The sequence below is a fragment of the Aegilops tauschii genome, chromosome 7, assembly GCF_002575655.3.
Source record: "Aegilops tauschii subsp. strangulata cultivar AL8/78 chromosome 7, Aet v6.0, whole genome shotgun sequence".
Classification (NCBI taxonomy): Eukaryota; Viridiplantae; Streptophyta; class Magnoliopsida; order Poales; family Poaceae; genus Aegilops; species Aegilops tauschii.
Genome location: NC_053041.3, coordinates 177,829,928 through 177,856,614, shown reverse-complemented (window position 1 = coordinate 177,856,614; position 26,687 = coordinate 177,829,928). Strand labels below are relative to the sequence as shown.

Below are 26,687 nucleotides of genomic sequence, written 5' to 3'. Positions count from 1 at the left end.
CATAGTCCAACAGTCCGGCTGTCTGAGGACCCCCTAATCCAGGACTCCCTCAGTATCTCTAGGCCCTCTCGGCAATACACATCATAAGAAGCCTTGCAAGTAAAGTGACTAATAAGTTAGTTGCAGGATGATGCATTACGGAACGAGTAAAGAGACTTGCAGGTAACGAGATTGAACTAGGTACGTAGATACCGACGATCGAATCTCGGGCAAGTAACATACCGATGGGCAAAGGGAATTACGTATGTTGTCATAACGGTTCGACCGATAAAGATCTTCGTAGAATATGTAGGAGCCAATATGAGCATCCAGGTTCCGCTATTGTTTATTGACCGGAGAGGTGTCTCGGTCATGTCTACATAGTTCTCGAACCCATAGGGTCCGCATGCTTAACATTCGATGACGATATTGTATTATATGAGTTATGCGATTTGGTGGCCGAATGTTGTTCAGAGTCCCGGATGAGATCACGGACATGATGAGGAGTCTCGAAATGGTCGAGAGGTAAAGATTGATATACAGGACGATAGTATTCGGTCACCGGAAGTGTTCCGGAATGTATCGGGTATTTATCGGAGTACCGGGGGGTTACCGGAACCCCCGGGGGGAAGATATGGGCCATATGGGCCATGAGAGGGGAGCACACCGGCCCACAAAGGGTGGCTCCCCCCATGGCATGTGGCTGAATTGGAGAAGGAAAAAAGGGGGTTCGGCCCCCTTCCTTTCTCTATTCCCCCTTCCCTTTCTTCTCCGGTGAAAAAAGGAATGGGGGTGCCACTTGGGGAAACCCCAAGTAGGATTCGGATCCTACTTGGAGCGCCCCATGGCTGCCTCTCCTCCCCTCCCAGCTATATATATATGTGGGGGGGGGGCTAGAATACACAACATCAGTTGTTAGCCGTGTGCGGCGCCCCTCTCCATAGTTTACACCCCCGGTCATATTTTTGCGGTGCTTAGGCGAAGCCCTGCGAGAATAACTTCACCATCACCGTCACCACGCCTTTGTGCTGATGGAACTCATCTACTACCTCGACACCTTGCTGGATCAAGAAGGCGAGGGGCGTCACCAAGCTGAACGTGTGCAGAACTGGGAGGTGTCGTACGTTCGGTACTCGATCGGTGGAGCGTGAAGAAAGTTCGACTACATCAACCGCGTTGTGAAACGCTTCCGCTTACGGTCTATGAGGATACCTAGAGACACTCTCCCCTCGTTGCTATGCATCTCCATGGATAGATCATTGCGTGTGCGTAGGAATTTGTTTGTTTTCCATGCAACGTTTCCCAACAGTGGCATCCGAGCCAGGTCTATGCGTAGATGATATGCACGAGTAGAACACAAAGAGTTTTGGGCGGTGATAGTCATACTACTTACCACCAACGTCTTAATTTGATTCAGCGGTATTGTGGGATGAAGCCGCCCAAACCAACCTTACATGTCCACACACATGACACCGGTTCCACCGACATACATGCAATTAGTTTTGCATAAAGGTGGCTGGCGGGTGTCAATTTTTCCTACTTTAGTTGAATCAAATTTGACTGCGACCGGTCCTTGAAGAAGGTTAAAACAGCAAACTTGACGAAACACCGTTGTGGTTTGATGCGTAGGTAAGAACGGTTCTTGCTAGAAGCCAGTAGCAGCCACGTAAAACTTGCAACAACAAAGTAGAGGACGTCTAACTTGTTTTTGCAAGGCATGTTGTGATGTGATATGGTCAAGACATGATGTGATATATGTTATTGTATGAGATGATCATGTTTTGTAAGATATCTGACAACCGGCAGGAGCCTTATGGTTGTCTCTTTATTGTATGAAATGCAAACGCCATGTAATTGCTTTCCTTTATCACTATGCGTCAGCGATAGTTGTAGAAGCAATAGTTGGTGAGACGGCCACGACACAACGATGGAGATCAAGGTGTCGAGCCGGTGACGATGGAGATCATGACGATGCTTTGGAGACGGAGATCAAAAGCACAAGATGATGATGGCCATATCATGTCACATATTTTGATTGCATGTGATATTTATCTTTTATGCATCTTATTTTGCTTAGTACGGCGGTAGCATTATAAGATGATCCCTTAACTAAAATTTCAAGGTATAAGTGTTCTCCCTAAGTATGCACCGTTGCGACAGTTCGTCGTGTTGAGACACCACGTGATGATCGGGTGTGATAGACTCTACGTTCACATACAATGGGTGCAAGATAGTTTTGCACATGTGGAATACTTAGGTTAAACTTGATGAGCCTGACATGTACAGACATGGCCTCAGAACACTGGAGACCGAAAGGTCGAACGTGAATCATATAGTAGATATGATTAACATAGAGATGTTCACCATTGATGACTACTCCATCTCACGTGATGATCGGACATGGTTTAGTTGATTTGGATCACGTATCATTTAGATGACTTGAGGGATGTCTATCTAAGTGGGAGTTCTTAAGTAATTTGATTAATTGAACTTAATTTATCATGAACTTAGTCCTGATAGTTTTTTGCATATCTATGTTGTAGATGAATGGCCCATGCTACCGTTCCTTTGAATTTTAATGCGTTCCTAGAGAAAGCTAAGTTGAAAGATGATGGTAGGAACTACACAGACTGGGTCCGTAACTTGAGGATTATCTTCATTGCTGCACAGAAAAATTATGTCCTTGATGCACCGCTAGGTGAAAGACCTGCTGCGGGAGCAAATGCTGATGTTATGAACGTCTGGCAAGCTTGATCTGATGACTACTCGATAGTTCAGTGTGCCATGCTTTACAGCTTAGAATCGGGACTTCAAAGACATTTTGAACATCATGGAGCATATGAGATGTTCCAGGAATTGAAGTTAGTATTTCAAGCAAATGCCCGAGTTGAGAGATATGAACTCTCCAACAAGTTCTATAGCTGCAAGATGGAGGAGAACAGTTCTTTCAATGAACACATACTCAGAATGTCTAGATATCATAATCACTTGACTCAGCTGGGAGTTAATCTTCCAGATGATAGTGTTATTGACAGAGTTATTCAGTCACTGCCACCAAGCTATAGAGGCTTTGTGATGAACTATAATATGCAAGGGATGGAGAAGACAATTCCCGAGCTCTTCATAATGCTCAAAGCTGCGGAGGTAGAAATCAAGAAGGAGCATCAAGTTTTGATGGTTAACAAGACCACTAGTTTCAAGAAAAAGGGCAAGGGAAAGAAGAGAACTTCAAGAAGAATGGCAAGCAAGTTGCCACTCCCGGGAAGAAGCCCAAAGCTGGACCCAAGCCTGAAACTGAGTGCTTGTACTGCAAAGGGACTGGTCACTGGAAGCAGAACTGCCCTAAGTATTTGGCGGATAACAAGGATGGCAAAGTGAACAAAGATATATTTGATATACATGTTATTGATGTGTACCTTACTAATGCTCGTAGTAGCGCCTGGGTATTTTATACTGGTTCGGTTGCTCATATTTGTAACTTGAAACAGGAGCTACGGATTAAAGAAGATTGGCTAAGGACGAGGTGACGATGCGCGTAGGGAATGGTTCCAAGGTCGATGTGATCGCCGTCGGCACGCTACCTCTACATCTACCTTCAGGATTAGTTTTAGACCTGAATAATTGTTATTTGGTGTCAGCGTTGAGCATGAACATTATATCTGGATCTTGTTTAGTGTGAGATGGTTATTCATTTAAATCACAGAATAATGGTTGTTCTATTTATATGAGTAATATCTTTTATGGTCATGCACCGTAAAAGAGTGGTCTATTTTTGTTGAATCTCGATTGTGGTGATACACATATTCATAATATTGATGCCAAAAGATGCAAAGTTGACAATGATAGTGCAACATATTTGTGGCACTGCCGTTTAGGTCATATTGGTGTAAAGCGCATGAAGAAACTCCATGCAGATGGGCTTTTGAAATCACTTGATTATGAATCATTTGATACTTGCGAACCATGCCTCATGGGCAAGATGACTAAAGCTCTGTTCTCCGGAACAATGGAGCGAGCTGATGACTTATTGGAAATAATACACACCGATGTATGCGGTCCGATGAGTGTTGAGGCACGCAGCGGGTATCGTTATTTTCTGACCTTCACAGATGATTTGAGCAGATATGGGTATATCTACTGAATGAAACGCAAGTCCAAAACATTTGAAAAGTTCAAAGAATTTTAGAGTGAAGTGGAGAATCATCGCAACAAGAAAATAAAGTTTCTATGATCTGATCGCAGAGGCAAATATTTGAGTTACGAGTTTAGCCTCCATTTAAAATAATGTGGAATAGTTTCACAACTCACGCCACCTGGAACAACAGCGTAATGGTCTGTCCGAACGTTGTAACCGTACTTTATTAGATATGGTGCGATCTATGATGTCTCTTACCGATTTACCACTATCGTTTTGGGGTTATGCCTTAGAGACAGCTGCATTCACGTTAAAAAGGGCACCATCTAAATCCGTTGAGACGACATCGTATAAACTGTGGTTTGGCAAGAAACCTAAGCTGTCATTTCTTAAAGTTTGGGGTTGTGACACTTATGTCAAAAGGCTTCACGTGATAAGCTCGAACCCAAATCGGAGAAGTGCGTCTTCATAGGATACCCTAAGGAAACAATTGGGTACACCTTCTACCACAGATCCGAAGGCAATATATTTGTTGCCAAGAATGGAAACTTTCTAGAGAAGGAGTTTCTCTCGAAAGAAGTGAGTGGGAGGAAAGTAGAACTTGATGAGGTAACTGTACCTTCTCTTGAATTGGAAAGTAACTCATCACAGAAAACCGTTCCCGTGATGCCTACACCAACTAGAGAGGAATCTAATGATGATGATCATGAAACTTCAGATCAAGTTGCTACTGAACCTCGTAGGTCAACCAGAGCATGATCCGCACCATAGTGATACGGTAATACTGTTCTGGAAGTCATGTTACTAGACCATGGCGAACCTACGAACTATGAAGAAGCTATGATAAGCCCAGATTCCGATAAATGGCTTGAGGCCATGAAATCAGAGATAGGATTGACGGTGTCCTGGATTATGGGGTACTCACCACGTCGTCTCCCGATCAGTTGGATTGGGCCGAGTACCCCCATAGCTATGGGCCAATTCGGACAGCCGATGTATACACAAGGAAGATTCCACAAGACTTGGTGATCAAGACAAGGACCCCTCCCCACCGGCGTATTCGATTAGGACTCTTGTTATCCTAGGCCTTTGGTACATTATATAAGCCGAGGCTAGGCTAGTCGATAGGGACAAGGCTAGATCATTATGACATTAATCATCATATCCCTAGGGTTTAGACTGCAACATATGATCTCGGGGTAGATCAACTCTTATAATCTCTATATTCATCAAGATCAATCAAGCAGGAAGTAGGTATTACCTCCATTAAGAGGGCCCGAACCTGGGTAAACATCGTATCCCCTGTCTCCTGTTACCTATTGATCCATGACACACAGCTTCGGACCCCCTACCCGAGATTTGCCGGTTTTGACACCGACAATGGTGCTTTCATTGAGAGTTCCGTTGTGTGATCGGTAAGGGATCAATGGCTGGTCTGCAGATCAACTGCGACGTCGGCGTCTTCATCGCCGGCTCGACTGGTCCGAGGACCAGGCTCCTCTTCGGATCATCAATATCGGACGTATGTCCTCGTCATCATCAACTCCGATCTCTATCAATATCATGGAGGAATCATCCATGGAGCCCGGGGGCTCAACGTCAACATTGCCCTTGAACGACCGTGCTATTTTTCTGAACAGCGAACTTGTATTCGCCGCCACCGCCTCCTCGAGCATCGCTTTGATGATTCCTTCGGTGGAATTGTGTGGAATTGAGTCTACAACAACCATGTAAAATTTCGTCGCGTTCCGATGGAGGAATCTTCGGCGATCTATGATATACAGGAGACCTGTCGAGTCTGGACGAGAATCTGGATGAGTTTAGGGCATGGTCTCCAGAGCCTAGCTCAGAGGTCATTTGGAAGATCCAACCGTTCATCTTCTGTGGAATTTCCATATCTACCACCTCTCAAAATTTCAGCTTGATCCGACCGTCCAAACTCCGGGAACCTTCCGATTAGTGTGTCACTTTTCGGATCTGTTTTCTGCGCGAGAACGAATCCGACCCGAGTTCATCTTTTTTATGAACGGGATTTTGGACATCCCTTTTGAAGGAAGTTTTGTATGGGGTATTGTGTTTTGTTCCCAAACACATCCCACTAATTTTAAAGTCTTTTCCAATATGATTTTCACCATCGCGCCGGTGTCAAACCAGCCCGACAACGTTGCTCTACGGCTGCCGAGCTGCGCTAGACACGTCGTCGCTTTGTTGAGCCGAGCTCAACTTCTTCGGATCATCATCTCGGCAAGCCGAACAAGAGTTCGGCATCGCGAAGGATAAATCATCACCAACATCGCCGCCCCACGGATTACACGGAGCGGGCACACCTGCATCGCCGCACGGTCACTTCATCAAGCCAGCATTGACCACGTCACGAGTTACGACCTGCATCAGCATGGCCGCACCGTTGCTTCATCGAGCCGATGTCCATCACGCCGAACTGCTTCAACACCTCGGCTGACATGGCAGCTGCAACGTCTCCTTATCGACCCGCTCCGTCACCTCGGCTAGACCGGGGGCTTCACCATCTCTTCATCAACCTACTCCGGAGACTTCAGCGTCACCCGCCGACCAGCTTCGTCACATTAGCTGACCCGGGGGCTTTGCCTCGGCAAGCCAACCTTTGCCAGCATCACCATGCCACCGCTTCATCGCTCATCACGCAATGGGTGTGCGGATCAAGTCCCAATTTTGGGAGTAACCTTTTTCAGATTGCTACAACAGATAAACCAAGTCTGTCGAATGGTGGCCGCATTAACGACGGTCGTGTGATGGTTCGGTCAGCTTTCGTATACAGTTCGGCAAACGCCGCATCCGAAACTCGGACCGGCCTGTGAATTCAGGCTTTGCCACGCCTTCACCGCGTCACGTCGACGCCCTGCATCGACATTGACTTCGGCGCCAGGCCTCATCTCTTTAAATAAATTATTTTTGCGTAAAGCAATTATGCAAGGATTATATATATATATACTATTATTTTTTGGACCGCACTATTTTATGTGTGTAGGTAATCGACTTCGACTGCGTCATGCGGTCACTTCGGCAAGCCAATGTCGTCGTCCCAATCGGCATAAATCGGCTCGCATGATCACCTTGTTGGTCGAATTGCTACACCGACATGTTCGGTTGCCTTGGGGACTTTGGCATCATCGAGAGGGTTCTACCTTGTCGGGTGTTCGGCGCACGGGCCATATTCCTTTAATTATTCACTTTGCATAAATTATTTATTATGCTACTTTTTTTAATTTATTATTATTACTATTATCTCCTTCTTGCACTATTTTTTGTGCACAGGTAAATTATCCGGGTTGGGCAGCGCTGTTACCTCGGCGTACTGATGTACCACGTCACCTCGGCTGGACCGGGGGCATCGTCATCACCTCATTAACCCACGCCGGGAACTTCTGTGTCATACTGCCGGCCTGCTCCGTTGCCTCGGATGGACTGGGGGTTCCACTTCGCCACATTGGCCGTGTTATGTCGCCACTTCGGAGTGTCGAGCTCTTCGCTCCGCCACCTCGGGACCGGCTTAATTAGGGGCTGGGACCTCATCCCGCCGTAAGCTCGGACCGCGTCATCGATGCCGAACACATTAACCAGCTAAGTTGCTTTCATGCTCAAAGTTTTTAATTTTTAAATTGTATTTGGTTCGACCATGCTCACATACGTTGTTTGTTAAAAGAAACTCCCTTTGTCCATGTTAACTGGGTGCTCTTAAAATTTCTATGAGTCGTTTTGTAGTAAATGTGTTTTCTTCTTGGTCGTTGCAAAGTCTTTTTCTACTGCTCAGTTTTCGACTCGAGTGTATGGTCAATAGCCGGATAGCCTGTCTTCTCTCTAAAAGCCGCTCGAGTTTAGCTCGCTGAACTGGCCTCGGAGAAGTACTCCGCCTTCGGGATAAGGAGCTTGAAGCCGTAGGCTGACCCGCTTGAAGTCTTGAGGTTGGATGTGTCATGTTAAAGCATGACAGAAGCACAATTTTTTTTCCAATTTTCGGATTGGCACCGAACACTTTATCTAGTTCGGACGTCAAGTTTTTACTGCAGTTTTTTGGCTTTCCAAGCCTATGGCACTTTTAAACTATTTGTGTGTTTCCAGCATATGTCTCGCAGTGCAACGCTAGACACCTTTAGAGATTCGGCAAAAACATTCTCGGATATTGCTATATATGCATAGGTTTCGAATTGTGTCTTCGGTCAATGGTTGGGTTGCCCGGCTCCTGTGCTTGCCTCCTACGTTCCACTTTGTTCGGCTAGGTGTGCAAAGGGAGAACCACTGCGATTGTGCTTCCAGCTTGCATGGTTAAGCACCTCAGTGGAGAAAGCCGAAAACTGACTGTCACAATAAAGCGTAAACTGGTCAGCGATCCGATGACTGTGTTAAATGACGGGTCGTTCATAACATTGGCCGAAGTGTTTACGGCTTGACCTCGGCTATTGCCGAACACTAACCGGGGGCTCGTAGCTAGCTTCCCCAGTTTAAAGCTCCTATGACTAAGTGAAAGTTATAAAGCTCGCATATCTGATTGCCTCATTTCCGCTAACACAACCGCCTTCAGGCACCAAGACGTCGGCTAAGGGTTGTCTTGTTATTGCGGAAACACCCTGCGTAGTATCTACAAAGGGGTAGAAGCCGACGATGGGCCACTTTCAACTGATAAACGGTCACAATGGAGTCAAAATAAACATATCATCGGCATTTGTATTTAATATACAAGGGCCGCCTTCCGTAACCATCGTTATATAAAGCCATAAATATGCATCAATTTGACTTAAGATTTTGGCCAAGCCGGGTTGCCTGGCTCCTGTGCTTACCGCTACGTTCCCGATTGTTCGGCTAGGCGGTAAAGGGAGCACCTCTGTGATTGTTACTACCGGGTCATCGAGTTAGTACCTCAGACTGGGTGAAGCCGAAAGTTAGCGATCTTAAAGGATATAATTGGTCGGCAATGACGGAAGTGAAAATTTAGGTTTGCTATAGACCACATAGTTCGGGAACTTTCCCCAAACTAAATCCTCAATATTTTCCACCCACATTGATCGGAGGTGAGGTTTCATGATCATGATCAGCATGACAACCCAAAGAAAGGAACCGATAGCGGGACTATTTTCCTTGGAAGATGTTTCTTACATTAAAAAGTAATATAACATATCTCTCCGCGTACCTTTGTTTATAAAACCATATGACCGGATTACCTTGTTTGTCGTAAAACTTTGCCCTTGTGAAGGCTTTATAAAGTAGGACAAACACTCCCCAGCTACTGGCCGAGGAGGTTGAAGCTGATGGTCAGTCAACAAAGTTTTGTACAATGCGGATCCGAGCATTAATGATGTAAAGTACTTTGATACATAGAATCATTACACATAAAAATTGTGAATAAAATCCATTTATTGCAACCCATCTTTGAAACCCCTTGGGGCCTACCTTGGCGAGCTCGGATTTCGACCAGCTCTAAGCTCCTTTAAGAGATCTTATTCTCTTTTTGAGAACTTTGTGTTAAACACAACAAATTTTTCTGTCGGATATCGATCCTTAATTCGGCCACCCGTGCCCATATTAAGGCTCGGGGGCTACTGGGCTTCGCGCTCATTATTTATAAATATTAAAGGGGCACATCGATCCCCTGATCTGGTGTTGCCACCCGACCAGTGTCTTGGGGGCTACTGCATTGCCTATTCAATGCAGAAAATTCAAAGTGCTCAGTGTTCAGCATGACCGAACTATGGACAAGCGCGTCTTCAGACAACAATAAGTACCATCTGGGACTTATCCGGCATCAAGCTAATATATCACGGCGACTTCTCACGACCCTCTCCCAGGGGCCCGTCCCCCGATCACTATTACCTCTAATATATTACACTGCGTTTCTATTCCTACGTATGCTTCCGAGCTTGGAGTTGATCCTCAGGTCGATTTCGCAAATCGACATGAGTCCCAGGGGCTACTAGGATCAGCAGTTTTATGTTTTCCTTCAGGTGCATCTCGGATTTTACACCGACACACACCTTGAGGGCTACTGTCTATACATATACTAGCAATATATCTCGGCAGAGAATAAATTGCACCAATCAAAAGTATTCACAAAAAAACAGCCCACGGTCGGGGTGGTGCACCACCTCGGAAGCAGTCCGGCATAAAGCTCGGGCGCCAGTGGCTGGCTTCATAGAGGGCATTTCCGGCATAAAGCTCGGATTCGCATGGCTCGTTTCATAGAGAACTTTTCAGCGTTAAACTCGGATAACCTCCTTCAAACTTTTTCAAGCCAAGGTGATCTATGACACCTCGGATATAGTCCGGCGTTGGAGCTTGGACATAATCCGGTGTTGGAGCTCGGACACAGTCCGGCGTTGGAGCTTGGATACAGTCCAGCGTTGGAGCTTGGATACAGTCCAGCGTTGGAGCTTGGATGCAATCCAGCGTTGGAGCTCGGACACAAGAGGACACTGCCGCACGGGAAACACTTCAAACCCGAGGTGCGGCATAAAAATAACAAGGCATTGATAAAGGCCGAAGACTTAAAGGGCTCCTCGGATACCCGACGTGTGAAATCTTCTAATTTAGCTCGGCAACCCTCCAGATAGAAGATGGGAAGATTTATTGAACCAGTTTTCAAGACCGACGACCAAAGACGAAGAACAGTTCGGAAGAACCAAGGAGCGTCCCCAACTTGAAGACCAGTTCAGGGGGCTACTGACGGTGTCCTGGATTATGGGGTACTCACCACGTCGTCTCATGATCAGTTGGATTGGGCCGAGTACCCCCATAGCTATGGGCCAGTTTGGACAGCCGATGTATACACAAGGAAGATTCCACAAGACTTGGTGATCAAGACAAGGACTCCTCCCCACCGGCGTATTCGACTAGGACTCTTGTTATCCTAGGCCTCTGGTACATTATATAAGCCGAGGCTAGGCTAGTCGATAGGGACAAGGCTAGATCATTATGACATTAATCATCATACCCCTAGGGTTTAGACCACAACATATGATCTCGGGGTAGATCAACTCTTGTAATCTCTATATTCATCAAGATCAATCAAGCAGGAAGTAGGGTATTACCTCCATTAAGAGGGCCCGAACCTGGGTAAACATCGTGTCCCTTGTCTCCTGTTACCCATCGATCCATGACACACAGCTTGAGATCCCCTACCCGAGATCTGCCGGTTTTGACACCGACAAGGATCTATGTATGAGAACAAAGTGTTGACTTTGGTGGACTTGCCCGATGATCGGCGAGCCATAGATAATAAATGGATCTTCAAGAAGAAGACTGACGCTGATGGTAATGTTACTGTCTACAAAGCTCGACTTGTCGCAAAAGGTTTTCGACAAGTTCAAGGACTTGACTACGATGAGACTTTCTCACCCGTAGTGATGCTTAAGTCCATCCGAATCATGTTAGCAATTGCCGCATTTTATGATTATGAAATCTGGCAAATGGACGTCAAAACTGCATTCCTTAATGGATTTCTTAAAGAAGAGTTGTATATGATGCAACCAGAAGGTTTTGTCGATCCTAAAGGTGCTAATAAAGTGTGCAAACTCCAGCGATCCATCCATGGACTGGTGCAAGCATCTCAGAGTTGGAATATACGCTTTGATGAGGTGATCAAAGCATATGGTTTTATACGGACTTTCGAAGAAGTCTGTATTTACAAGAAAGTGAGCGGGAGCTCTGTAGCATTTCTAATATTATATGTGGATGACATATTGTTGATTGGAAATGATGTAGAATTTCTGGATAGCATAAAAGGATACTTGAATGAGAGTTTTTCAATAAAAGACCTCGGTGAAGCTACTTATATATTGGGCATCAAGATCTATAGAGATAGATCAAGACGCTTAATAGGACTTTCACAAAGCACATACCTTGATAAAGTTTTGAAGAAGTTCAAAATGCATCAGTCAAAGAAAGGGTTCTTGCCTGTGTTACAAGGTGTGAAGTTGAGTCAGACTCAATGCCCGACCACTGCAGAAGATAGAGAGAAAATGAAAGTCATCCCCTATGCCTCAGCCATAGGTTCTATCATGTATGCTATGCTGTGTACCAGACCTGGTGTGTGCCTTGCCCTAAGTCTGGCAGGGAGGTACCAAAGTAATCCAGTAGTGGATCACTGGATAGCGGTCAAGAACATCCTGAAGTACCTGAAAAGGACCAAGGATATGTTTCTCGTTTATGGAGGTGACAAAGAGCTCGTCGTAAATGGTTACGTCGATGCTAGTTTTGACACTCATCCGGATGACTCTAAGTCACAAACCGGATACATATTTATATTGAATGGTGGAGCTGTCAGTTGGTGCAGTTCCAAGCAGAGCGTCGTGGCGGGATCTACGTGTGAAGCGGAGTACATAGCTGCTTTGGAAGCAGCAAATGAAGAAGTCTGGATGAAGGAGTTCATATCCAATCTAGGTGTAATACCTAGTGCATCGGGTCCAATGAAAATCTTTTGCGATAATACTGGAGCAATTGCCTTAGCGAAGGAATCCAGATTTCACAAAAGAACCAAACACATCAAGAGACGCTTCAACTCCATCCGTGATCAAGTCAAGGAGGGAGACCTAGAGATTTGCAAAATACATACAGATCTGAATGTAGCAGACCCGTTGACTAAGCCTCTTCCGTGAGCAAAACATGATCAACACCAAGACTCCATAGGTGTTAGAATCATTACAATATAATCTAGATTATTGACTCTAGTGCAAGTGGGATACTGAAGGAAATATGCCCTAGAGGCAATAATAAAGTTTTTTACTTTATATTTCCTTATTCATGATAAATGTTTATTATTCATGATAGAATTGTATTGATCGGAAACCTAAATACATGTGTGAATACATAGACAAACACTGTGTGAGCCTCTACTTGACTAGCTAGTTGATCAAAGATGGTTAAGGTTTCCTAACCATGGACATGAGTTGTCATTTGATAACAAGATCACATCATTAGGAGAATGATGTGATGGACAAGACCCATCCATTATCATAGCATATTGATCGTTCAGTTTTATTCCTATTGCTTTATTCATGTCAAATACATATTCCTTCGACTATGAGATTATGCAACTCCCGGATACCGGAGGAATGCCTTGTGTGCTATCAAACATCACAACATAACTGGGTGATTATAAAGATGCTCTACTGGTATCTCCAAAGGTGTTTGTTGAGTTGGCATAGATCGAGATTAGGATTTGTCACTCCGAGTTTCGGAGAGGTATCTCTAGGCCCTCTCGGTAATACACATCATAAGAAGCCTTGCAAGCAAAGTGACTAATGAGTTAGTTGCATGATGATGTATTACGGAACGAGTAAAGAGACTTGCCAGTAATGAGATTGAACTAAGTATGTAGATACCGACGATCGAGTCTCGGGCAAGTAACATACCGATGGACAAAGGGAATTATGTATGTTGTCATAGCGGTTCGACCAATAAAGATCTTCATAGAATATGTAGGAGACAATATGAGCATCCAGGTTCCGCTATTGGTTATTGACCGGAGAGGTCTCTCGGTCATGTCTACATAGTTCTCGGACCCGTAGGTTCCACACGCTTAACGTTCGATGACGATTATTTATTATATGAGTTATGTGATTTGGTGACCGAATCTTGTTCGGAGTCCCGGATGAGATCATGGACATGACGAGGAGTCTCAAAATGGTCGAGAGGTAAAGATTGATATATAGGACGATTGTATTCGGACACCGGAAGTGTTCCAGAATGTATCGGGTATTTATCGGAGTACCGGAAGGGTTACCGGAACCCCCGGGGGGAAGATATGGGCCATGAGAGGGGAGCACACCAGCCCACAAGGGGTGGTGCCCCCCCATGGCATGTGGCCTAATTGGAGAAGGAAAAAAGGGGGTTCGCCCCCCTTCATTTCTCTCTTTCCCCTTCCCTTTCTTCTTCGGTGGAAAAAGGAAAGGGGGGGCACCACTTGGGGAAACCCCAGGTAGGATTCGGATCCTACTTGGGGCGCCCCCTGGCTGCCTCTCCTTCCCTCCCACCTATATATATGTGGGGGAGGGGGCGCCTAGAATACACAACATCAATTGTTAGCCGTGTGTGGCGCCCCCCTCCACAGTTTACACCCCCGGTCATATTTGCGCGGTGCTTAGGCGAAGCCCTGCGAGAATCACTTCACCATCATCGTCACCACGACGTCGTGCTGACGGAACTCATCTACTACCTCAACACCTTGCTGGATCAAGAAGGCGAGGGACGTCACCGAGCTGAACGTGTGCAGAACTCTGAGGTGCAGTACGTTCGGTACTCGATCGGTGGAGTGCGAAGAAAGTTCGACTACATCAACTGCGTTGTGAAACGCTACGCTTACGGTCTACGAGGATACATAGATACACTCTCCCCTCGTTGCTATGCATCTCCATGGATAGATCATTGCGTGTGCAGAGAATTTTTTTTGTTTTCCATGCAACGTTTTCCAACACCTCTCCATTGTCTTACTTGGCGATCGATGCAATCTAGATCCAATCTATACTTGCATCTTCATAATGATCCTAGGAACTTGATTCATAGGGAGGATTTTCTTGTTTTTTACTATGTTTCCCAACAATTGCATCATGAGCGATCTATGTGTGGATGAAGGTTACAACCTAGAACACATGTGTTGTGTGGGTAATTCACACAAAAAAATGTTAGTAGACTAGATCTATTGCTAAAAATGAGTAGTAAATGAGTTCTATTGCTTAAAATAATTTTTGCGAGTAGAAGATAAGCTCTATTATTAGTAGATGCAATCTTCTACTTGTTTTTGTTGCTTTCCTTGAGTTTGCGGTCTTCTCATCTTAGCGGCATCGTGCAAACTTTGTTACAAAGTTCTGGCAACCTTTGATCCTTCTATGCTGCTATTAGTATGTTGGTTGATCAAATCAAAGAAGTGTTTCAGTTCTTTGGGTCTCACTTTAGTCAATAGAGATGAATGTTCGCAAAACTAGAGGGCATGTAGATTTGATCTACACGGGAGTCATGTGTATGATGACGTTTTGTATGGGGATAGATATTTTTAATTAAGTCTCTTACTTCATACACCTTGCAAATTTAATCTAGCAACTTGAATAATCAGAACTGATGATGAACTTAGGTAGCTAGAGTTTGGTCAGAAACCATAGAAGCCATGTAAAAGAAATAAATTTTGCATAAACCAATTAGTGGCGTCTAACTTGGTTTTGCACATTACATGTGATGTCGTATAGCCTTCTGTCATAGAGATGAGATTTTGTACGAGATGTCTATGTTGTGCAATATCTAACATAACGTGAGTGACATGGTACGACATGATGGCTGGAGTCATATGATTATCACGACATGTCAACTTTGATATAATGTGATTTTATTTAGTAGCTATAGAGATGCCGATGATAAATATTAATTATATACAGTGGTGACAACCTCTCAAAGGAGGACCCTGGCGCAGGAGACTGTACATGAAGGCGGAGAAGAAAAGTTGAAGAAAATGTTGCCACGACAGTGATTTTCAAAATTGCCGCCGTGACAACATTTTCACGCTGCCACGGAAAGTAGTTTTTACAGAAATATGTTCTTGTTAAAACTGCTGCCATGACAACGTTTTTCTACTGCCACAACAACACATTTGGCTGAAATTTCGCGAACCGAAATGGGGCTATACCATATCATGCTATTTTCAATTTTCTGAGATGTTACCCTTATTTTTTGCATCCTTTTGATTGCACATTAGCCTTTTTTATTAGGGTGATATCTCACAATATATTATCAAGTAGTTAGTGCTCTCCCAAGTATAGCGCCGTCCGAAAAATATATCACTTCGGGTCGCCATACTACCATGGCTACGAACGACTTGAACCGTATGAGGTGGGTGTGGTTAGACCATGCAACAAGATCACTTGATTATCTTGACATTCCTGGCAAGAGAGTCCTTGAGCTCGTAGCACATCCATCGAAAGATGAACAAGAGTCACATAGAGATGTGATCAGCAAGTTGGCCTACTGGTTGAGATTCTCGTCATCAGTGATGCTACCATAAATGGCTAGCAATTGATATATGGGTTCTGAAGCACTCACTATCAATTATATAAGAGACTATCAATTATGAGAGATGTTCAATTGAGTGGGAGCACACTTTAAAATTGGTTAAACACTAGTGCAATTAATTATAAACCTGATCTAAGTGTATTTTTTATACTTGTAGAATAGTGGCTTGCGGCACCACCTTCCCCGTTGAAATTAATTAGTTGTTTTAAATTATCCTTAAGAGTGTCGAGAAGGACTGGTGTCTTGTTGCATGCTTTCAACTCTCCTGTTGATGTTACGGATGACGAGACTCGTGTCATTTGATCCAAAAGGCAAGAATTCTATCACACTTGAGTGCAGTATTCCTGCTTCCATGCAACCCGAACTTCAAAATATTTAGGATAGCTATCTGGTTTCTTGGAAATGGATTTTTTTTTCAAAACAAACAAAGGCTAAACGATATGTGTGATATTCAAAGCAATGTTTGGTTGCAAGTTCGAGTCATATGTTTAGTATGCTTAAAGATTGAAATGAGTAGGATCCTGAAGAACGTCGGTCATAAGACAATGGTGAATGAAATAATAACTTAAAGAGAAAGGACAAATTCAAAGGGTGTTAATGTGACTTACACGCCTAGGAAGTCTCTGGCCCACACCACTCTTAAAGTTGGGTGCTTGTTCTATGAGTAGAAGAAATATTGAAAGTAAAACTATAAGATGTACAAAGACAGAGAGAAAGAAGACTGGAATTTCTAGCTAGGTATGAATGTCATACAAGTTATAGATGTAGAGAAGTAAGGTTGGTCAGGAAAATGTACTTCTTAGGAATTGTTATTAAACTGTTAACCGCTTAATTCTTTGATATTGTGGTTAAATGTTGATCACAAGAATACCGGTTGGATGGCATACTGTTGCAACTCGATGTGAGAACTACCACGACCTAAAATGACTAGCGGACCATGAGATGCATGCTGGAAACTTTGTAAAAGTTACTATAATTCCCATCAGCGTATTACCTCTGCATTTATTTTTCATAATTCATTTTAGAGTTTTGTAAACTCTAGCCCATTGCACAATGTTTGATGCAAGGAGGTTGTTCATAAAAGACCAATAGTTGTTCAGTGTTATGAATAACATAAAGGCCATACTTCCATTGTGAATGAGAGGTATGCTATGAAGACTGATGATGATATACATCATCTATAACACCGACGCTAAATACCGTAAAACTAGGAGAATACCAAATATTTGTGGCACCTCATTTGGTCACACTGGAACCCGCATGGAGAAATTCCATAGTGATGGATTGTGAAGTCATTTGATTACGAATCATCTGACACATGCAACTTACAGCGAAGTGCTACTGGATCATCGGTGATCTCGTATGTGTGCAATCTGTAGGGAGATTGTGCTTTCGATCCTTGTTCAAGGGACTACGCGAGGGAGAAAATTCTCGTGGTTGGGGGGCTCCTAGCTGCGGGAATCTGCATCAAATCGCTTCACCAACTCTCCTCTCCGCTGCATTAGTTGGTGAGCGATCCAATCTAGATCTAATCAATACTTGCATCTTCGTAATGATCCAGTGAACTTGATTCGTAGGATGTTTTTGTTTGTTCTCTACTATGTTTACCAACATTGCAGTGAAATTATGCGGGATTAGTTTGGACTTGGGCCCCGTTTGAAACAGAGGAACTCAAAATGTATGAGTAGATGTCACTCTTGCATTTTTTTCTATTCAAACATTTTTGGTTGTGTCTCCTTCGAGGGCTTGTTGGCATCTATCACGAGTCTTTTTCCCATTCTTGGCGTAGTGGAAGTGGGGCCACGACCCCGGGGGTGCTCCATGAGTGTTCTCAGAGGCGATAGCCTGAGGAAGGTTTGCAAGGGCAACCCTAGATGGGTAGGGGCAGCGACAACATAGAGTGAATGGTGATTTTGGGTTGGGGGCGCATCTAGGTTGTGGGCTTGGGTGACGATTCATAGTGGGGGTGGTTTAACTATATTGTAGGGCAACGGTACCCGGTCTTGGTATGACGGCGTGGTCTATGAGTTGTTGTTGCCATGTGCATCTTGGGTTATTAGGTGCAGTGGTCGTGCGATGTTGTATCTTGAGAGTGTGTATTAGTATGTCGGGCATCAACTCTGGAATTGGTGTGGGCGGACTATCGTTGTGTTGTTTCTACAATGAGATTCTCCTCGACATTGGATGGCCAGAGTGTCAGACATCGCAATTGGCACATAGTAAGGTGTTGCGAAGGCTTTCTTAAATTTGCTCCTCCCACAACAATCAGTTTTCTTATGTCATGCAGTGGCGGGACCTTATCAAGTTCATAGGAGTTGGTTCCTCACTAGCGCGTGCATGCATTTCTACTGGGTTCTAGCGAGTTATCTTTCAACGGGCTCTCTAGACCATCCCAATTGACAATTTCAACCAGTACGAACAAAATCTGCCCTCCAACAGGCTCCCAAAACTCGGCCCAAACCTCTAGATTGTCTGTCTAGAGTCACACAAAACTAGTCCCTCGTTGCGTTACCTTCCCCTGTTGCCTCCCTGAGGGATCCCACGACGATATCGATTGGGATGCCATCTTGGACACATCACACATCAACTCCCCTCACACCCGCCCTGAAACTCAAACTAGTCAAGCCTCTTCCTCTCCTTCACGATCGTGGCGTCCTCATCTTAACCTCGGGCTCGACCTAATCCGAGCGGTATCAAAACTAAAAAGCCCCCTCCCCTCCATGCAAACCCCATTTGTCCCTTTTAAAGTTGATGTTGTGGCCAACCACGTCGCCTACCTTTTGAATCGAGTCCCTTTTAAAGTTGATGTTGTGGCCAACCACGTCGCCTACCTTTTGAATCGAGGCAATTTATGCATAGAAAACGCACAAAAACAAATCTGAGCCGACATACCAAAAATAATAATGCATTAGGAGTATAGGACTTCAATTTTTACAGTTGGCATTTCGCTACCGTCCACATACGGATGCAGGCGGACGGATGAGATTGGTGCCCCCATTCCATCACCCATTCATTGTCGTTTTCCCCACGTACCAAGGCCGCGCGGACTGGAGGCCGGCTACAAGGAGATGGGCGAGGCGGCAAACGAGGTATGGGGCAAGAGCGACCATGAGGACGGCAACGCCGGCTCCGCCAAGGCCACGCTCTGCCGCCAGGACCACGAAGCCGACACGTCCGCCAACGCCTTCGACAGCGAGGAAGAATAGTGCATGGTAGGTTGCCGCCGCTCGAGTCCCAGGAAGGCCACCGCTCTTCCCCTCCGCCTGAGGCAAAGCTTGGCAAGCTAAAAATCGTCGGTCTATTAGCCGCTCAAGATACGGTGGCGGAGGCTGTGGAGGCATAATTGGAGAGTGCCGAGGCGAAACTGGAGAAGACGAAGACAAGAGTCGGAGCTTCAGTTCCCAGGGCTCATGGCCGGACATAGGGAACGGGTGTCGGCGATCATTTAGAATAGCATTTAGTTAAAAAATTGTTCAATGCATTCGTTTGGTTTGTATGCAATATATTTGAAATGTAATTAATCTCGTCCGGTTTATATAAAAATCTACTATGTTTGCATGAATTTCGTTGGGTTAGTTAAAACGGTGTTTGAAATGTATGTGGTCAGCGTTAGATTTTTTTTGAATACAGTACAAACACAAGCGTTTATATACACGCGCATACACTCACCCCTATAAACGCACACACGCACACCCTATCCCTATGAGCACCTCCGAAAAACTGAGCCGGCATATCATCTTGAAATTTACGTCGTCGACGGGAACGTCTCCTCCCACTGAATGGGCATCGCCGGAAATCCTGAAATAAATCCAGAAATAAATGCGAGCACCAGGACTTAAACCCTGATAGACTGGGGATATCACAGTCTCTCTAACCATCCAATCACAGGTTGATTCGCGTGGTCAGCGTTAGATGATGGCCGTCTTTGGCATCAATATCCATCTGAGAGCAAATTTGCGGGTCAGGGATGCCCTTACGAGTACAGGGCTTAGAATTTTTACAGCCGACATTTCGCTACCGTCCACATACGGATCCAGGCGAACGGATGAGATTGGTGCCCCTGTTCCATCATCCGTTGTCCTTTTCCGCACGTACCAACGCATGCGTTCCGTGGCTCCTTGCCCGCCGCTTCAACGAGCAGTACGGGCATCAGCATCCAAGTTATCATCTTTCACCGCCTGCCGCCAACCAAACTCAGAAAGCGACCCTTCCTGTCTCCGCCAAGAGCTGTCAGTTCGCCATTAGACTAAGCGGATCCCCGGTTTATTTCCGCTTTGACTTTCATAAAAAGGACACCCCAAACAATCCGCGCACAAATGCCAGAAACTTGACCACGTTACTACGCCAGAGAGGCCATCTTCAAATCGGGACGCCATTTTCCAGCGTTACCACATTGATTCACATTCAATGTGTTTTATTAATGGATTATTACGCCCTTCATCTATCATCTATTCATCTCAGCAGCTCGACCACCATGACTTTCATGGACGGGTGAGAATGACGTTTTCCTCGCATCACCAGATCACACGAAAATAAGCAGACGACGAAGTGGCAGGTGAATTCCACCGTGGAAAAGCAAGACCGATAGCCACAGCCGGAGATCGATCCCACTACTCATACGGTGGCATGCAAGAACCTAAAAGGAGCGACCGCAGATCAACCTGCGCCCGATACGGCTGCACACCACCTGACACCCGCCCCGCGATTCCGGCCAACCGTCAGTGCTCGCTGACCTCCGCGGCCATAAGTAGAAGCCTCGCTCTCCTGATTCTCGGAAGGGATCAAAGGGGTTGGTAGAAGAGTATAATTGCGCAGGCAGTCGTCCCCTCCGGTTGGCCTGCTCTCGCTTCTTCCAAATCGTCCCTTTTCTTGTCCTAGGCTCCTAGCGGCTTAGCGTGCGCCATGCGCCTCAGGTTTTTTAATGGAGGTTTCGGGCCCCTTTTCTACCGCGTGGTGAGGGGCGGAGAGCCGGGCCGGGACACGAGTTGGTAGTTGCTCACTTGTTCTTGCGGGAGAGAAGCTACAAGAAGGGAGCGTGCGTGGCTTGCTTCCGCTGCTCTGCGCTACAAAGTCTAAGCCCAGAAATCCTGCCAAAACAGAATTTGCCTGCTGCTGCTGCTGCCGAAATCTTGTCTTCTCCGCTCCCGATTCGACGTCCGTGCTGCTGCAGGGGTGGCGCGCAAGCGAAGGTGGCAACTTGCACGCCTGGCGGTTGGCAGTTGGGCAGCGTGACGCGCGCGTGAGCCAGCAACTGGGAGAGGCAGAGGAATGGACGCGGAGAGCGGCGGCGGCGCGGCGAGGGCGGCGCGCAGGAAGGTGAGTGGGGCAGGGCCCCGCCGGTTTCTTGGATTCCGTCTGGAAGATTCGGTGTTTGTTTGTTTTGGGTCGGGGGCACCATGGTGTTTGACGGCGGTTTCTTGGTTTCTTTCATGGCGGCGGTTCGCAGCCGTGGAGCGCGGAGCTGCTGCTGGCGTACCAGAGCCTCGGGGTGGTGTACGGCGACGTGGCGACGTCGCCGCTGTACGTGTTCAAGAGCGCCTTCGCCGGCGGGGACATCGAGCATTCGGCGGGGAACGAGGAGATCTACGGCGTGCTCTCCCTCGTCTTCTGGACGTTGACCCTGATCCCGCTCCTCAAGTACGTCTTCTTCGTGCTCCGCGCCGACGACCACGGCGAGGGCGGCACCTTCGCGCTCTACTCCCTCATATGCCGCCGCGTCCGCGCGGGGCTCCTCCCCGACGCCGACGAGCTCGCGGGCCGGCGCGAGGGCGCGTCGCCGCCCGCGCCCCTCTCGGCCGTGCGCGCCGCGCTGGAGCGGCACCGGGTCCTGCAGAGGCTGCTGCTGCTGCTCGCCCTGCTCGGGACCTGCATGGTCATCGGCGACGGCGTGCTCACCCCTGCCGTCTCTGGTCGCTCCCTCCTCCCTCCTCCTCCTCCTTCCTCAGAGATTCAGTTACGCTCTTGGTGTTGCATTGGTTGATGCCATGTCAGAGCCTGACGCCTTCTTGTTCCTCTCTGTTGCAGTGTTCTCGGCGGTTTCCGGGCTGGAGCTAGAGCTGGACAACGAGCAGCACGAATGTAAGCCAATTGCTTGCTCTGCTTTCGTTTATGGTTGCTCAATACCGATTTGTGGTCGCTATGTTTTTGGATTCAGACTGAATATCTTTTCCACAAATTCATTTAATTACTTGCTGTTTTCTGTTTTGATGTTCATCTTCTTCTTCTGAATATTGTGCTGAGGGTTTGTGAGTTGTGACATGTTGGTTTTGTCAGATATATTGCTACCGGTGACATGCGCTATATTGGTGGGTTTGTTCACCCTGCAACACTACGGCACACACCGGGTCGGCTTCCTTTTCGCGCCCGTCGTTTGCTTGTGGCTTCTCTGCATCAGCATCATAGGGCTCTACAACATCCTCCACTGGAATCCCCATGTGTATCGAGCTCTTTCGCCATACTACGCGTACAAATTTCTCCAGAAGACTCAGAGAGGTGGCTGGATGTCGCTGGGTGGGATCCTTCTATGCGTAACGGGTAAGGACAGAAAATAGCTGTTATGCGCCATTTGACTCCGCCACTTTAAATGGAGGATGATGATAAGTTGACCGCATCTATATCTGTTCGAACTATTAGGTTCTGAAGCTATGTATGCAGACCTTGGACATTTCTCTCAGTCTTCAATCAAGGTACGAGATGAGTGTGCGGATATTTGTTTTGCCACATGGCATGAATTACCATCCCTTTGCCTTAGAATTAGTGACTTTTAATTGTTTGCTGGGAGCATATGCATTAAATGTCTACCATTTTTACAAAGAGTACAAAGGCCACATTGTTGAAGTAAGAGGCGCTGTGTGGTATAGTTAAACGAATAATCAAAGTTATTATATGATACAGTTCTGCTATATATGAAAACCAAATACTTATGTTAGGACTTGAACTTTAAAAAATGCAGATAAATAACTTTGATTATTCGTTTAACTATACCACATACTGTGGTACAGTTCTGCTATATATGAAAACAAAATACTTATGCTAGGACTTGAACTTTAAAAAATGCAGATAAATAAGGGAATTGGATAACACTGTTCAAGCAAAAAAATGTATTAACTGAATTTGAACTTCCATTTTGTTGAAGGGGTCAATGAGTATAGCGGTAGTTGATTACGCGAATTTAGATGGGCCAGCTTGAGTTTAACTTTCTCAGTCTATGTAACATGTGCTGATTTAGTTGCTGTGTTAATCGGTGACAACGGATATTGCCCCGTTTGGTTATGAAGGAAGTACTCCCATGTACTCTGACTAATCATTGTACAAGCAATATAGCTACTTTGCGGTGTTTATTAAGCTAGTAGTAGCCGTGCTGAGAGAAGTTGCTCACTTGACTAAGCTCTGCTTTGTGTACAATTGTACTTGAGGGGGAAGAGCCAATGAAACATAGAGCCAGTACAATATAATGATTGATTACTTAATTTCATTGAGTAAACTATTTGATGCTGTTCACTTTTAACTACACTTACGAATAGGAATATCAAAATGTCTTATTGTTTTCCATCATTTAAGCCCCAATTCTCTATGTTATGTTAACACAGATGCTCTGGTAATACCTATATCAGTAGCATTTTGTAGGATGTTTCAATTTGGAGTGCTTCAAAAGCCACATGATAAATAAAAACCACTACTCCGTCCCGTAATGTAAGACGTTTTTTGACACGTCTTATATTATGGGATGGAGGGATTAGTTCTTAGGAATTAATATGCGCTACTACCATCCTTCCTCTGGTGATCTTCACCATAAGTACTTATCTGTGTCGAGTCCAGAATCCCTTACCCCTATGCTTTACTTCCAACAGATAGCTTTCACATCTTTAGTGTACCCAGCTCTGATACTAGCATATATGGGACAAGCTGCATACATTTCAAGACATCACAATTTTGAGAATATTAATCATATTGGATTTTACGTATCAGTCCCAGGTACTATTTATGTTTTCATTTTCGCCCTCATTAGTAAACACTGAAGCAAGTATAACTGTATAACAAGTACCCCCTTTTAATATCTACTTATGCAATAATCTCTTTCTAGAAAAAATCAGATGGCCTGTACTAGTGATTGCAATACTCGCAGCCGTTATTGGGAGTCAAGCAGTTATTACTGGCACATTCTCAATTATCAAACAGTGCTGTTCCTTAAGTTGCTTCCCAAAGGTGAAGATTGTGCATACATCCTCTACAGTACACGGTCAGATATACATACCAGAGATCAATTGGATCTTGATGATACTATGCCTGGCTGTTACTATAGGCTTCAGAGATACAAAGCACTTGACAAATGCACAAGGTAAAGAGCACAGTTAGATATGTATATAATTTCAGTTCAGGAGAATACGATATATTTTCTTGTTACCGTAAACAGTCACAGGATGCGAACTCTTCTGTTTATCTTAATTTTTTGTATATAAATTTACGGTGAACTTTAGGTGCCTAGCTTATGTGCTTTTCTTGGTACAGGCCTGGCGATCATAACTGTAATGCTGGTCACTACTTGCTTGATGTCACTGGTTATTGTTCTTTGCTGGAACAACAGCATAGTGTTTTCTCTCGTGTTCCTTCTATTCTTTGGTGCAATTGAGGTTCTTTACTTCTCAGCATCCCTTGTGAAATTTCGCGAAGGGGCTTGGGTACCCATCATGCTCTCCTTATTCTTCATGATAATGATGTGCGTGTGGCATTATGGTACCATAAAGAAGTATGAGTTTGATGTCGAAAACAAGGTCTCGATAAGTTGGCTCTTGAATCTCGGCCCTTCCTTGGGGATTGTTCGCGTCCGAGGTATTGGTCTGATACATACAGAGCTTATGTCCGGGATTCCAGCCATTTTCTCTCACTTTGTCACCAATCTACCTGCATTTCACCAGGTATCTCATCAACTTCTACATTTTTGTTTTCAGAGTGCACACCAATCTCTATTCTTTATGCTTTCTCCAGTACACTCTGCTAAATAGTTAATCTTAGTTCACTGGTACGTGCATCTAGTGAACTTCTAAAATGGTAAATTATATATCTTTCACCAGGTTCTGGTCTTTCTGTGCATTAAATCAGTGCCTATACCACACATCCGACCCGAGGAGCGATTTTGGGTCGGCCGCGTTGGCCCGAAACAGTACCGTCTATACAGGGTGGTTGTCCGATATGGATACCGCGATGTGCCGAAGGACGACATAGAGTTTGAGAAGGACCTGGTGTGCAGCATTGCAGAGTTCATCCGCTGCGGCGACTCCGACGACCAAAACGGCTCTCTGGACGGTGCCACGGACCATGCCTGTGAGAGGCTGTCCTCCATCAGTAAAGGCCTGCCATTTCAGGAGGACGATGACAGTGAGGTCAACGGGTCAGACTCATCGATACTGTCCACGGGCAAGGAGACGTACCAGAACGCGGTAGGACCGAAGGCGAAGAGGGTGAGGTTCGTGCTCCCGAAGGACGCGCAGATCGACGGCGAGGTCCGCAGCGAGCTGCAGGAGCTGACAGATGCTAGAGAGGCAGGCATGTCCTTCATCACGGGGCGCGCGCACATGAAGGCGAAAAGCGGGTCCGGCCTGGTGAAGAAGATCGCCATAAACTACATCTACGAGTTCCTGAGGAGGAACAGCCGAGGTTCTGTCACCGCAGCTAACATACCTCATGCTTCGACCCTTGAGGTAGGGATGGTGTGCCAGGTCTGATACGATACGAAGTCATCGCCACGCTCTGTTGTTCATATGTTGTGTGTGTGTTGTGTATATATATTTGTATATCCTAACGAAAGAGGTAGAGAGGATTGTTGAAGCAGGAAACCGTTGGCCAGAAGTTGCAGATCAGAAGTGTGCATAGTTTTATCTATGGTCTCTTGCGTTGAGCTGATCTTTATTTTGGTCTGCCATTATCGTCGTCGATGTTGTACATTGGTCGTTGAGATGTAGGGAATATAGCATTTTCTTGTGTGCATGAGTTTGGTGTTTAGGCTGTTTTAGAACCTTAATACATTACTAGAAGTTGTCGCGCGCTTTGCCGCGCCGTTCCTCTCTTGTTGGGTCTATTTTTTTCGTGGATGTAGATTGGTCGTTGGGTTCCGGGCATTAGTTATGCTAGACCTGGTTGTTTCTTCTTGCAATGATTTTTGTTGGAGGCACCGTTTAGACGCGAGAGGAAAGACACTGGTAGTTACATACGATACGTACTATTTCACACAGACGTCGACCACAAAGAAATTGACCATGCCATCCCATCCACCCCTTCCTTCCCCAACCCTGCGGCGCATAGCGTACCAACATCGGGTTGCTTTTCGATTCTTACACAGTCCAATAGCACTGCTTCGTCTGCTAATTTATATATTGGCCCGATCTATTAATATAGGTTGGCCAGCTTTAATTTTTTTTTATTTTTTACTCCCCCTGTCATGAATTGCTTGTCGCAGAAATGGATAGTCTGCAACAAGTAATTTGGGAAGGAGGGAGTATTTATGTTGCTTTTTTTACTTAAATTCTAAAAAACAACTAAATGTTTAAGTAAT

At 45.4% G+C, this 26,687-nt stretch overlaps 1 protein-coding gene across 1 annotated transcript; it reads left to right on the top strand.

Moving 5' to 3' along the window:
- The first annotated feature begins 20,702 nt into the window (after positions 1 to 20,702).
- Positions 20,703 to 26,017, top strand: LOC109769162 (potassium transporter 24). The gene is made up of 9 exons (XM_020327913.4): positions 20,703 to 21,454; positions 21,585 to 22,047; positions 22,163 to 22,216; positions 22,412 to 22,672; positions 22,772 to 22,824; positions 23,989 to 24,112; positions 24,222 to 24,476; positions 24,647 to 25,053; positions 25,210 to 26,017. The coding sequence occupies exons 1-9, from the start codon at positions 21,407 to 21,409 to the stop codon at positions 25,858 to 25,860; spliced, it is 2,316 nt and encodes a 771-aa protein (XP_020183502.1). The 5' UTR covers positions 20,703 to 21,406; the 3' UTR covers positions 25,861 to 26,017.
- Positions 26,018 to 26,687: the final 670 nt, after the last annotated feature.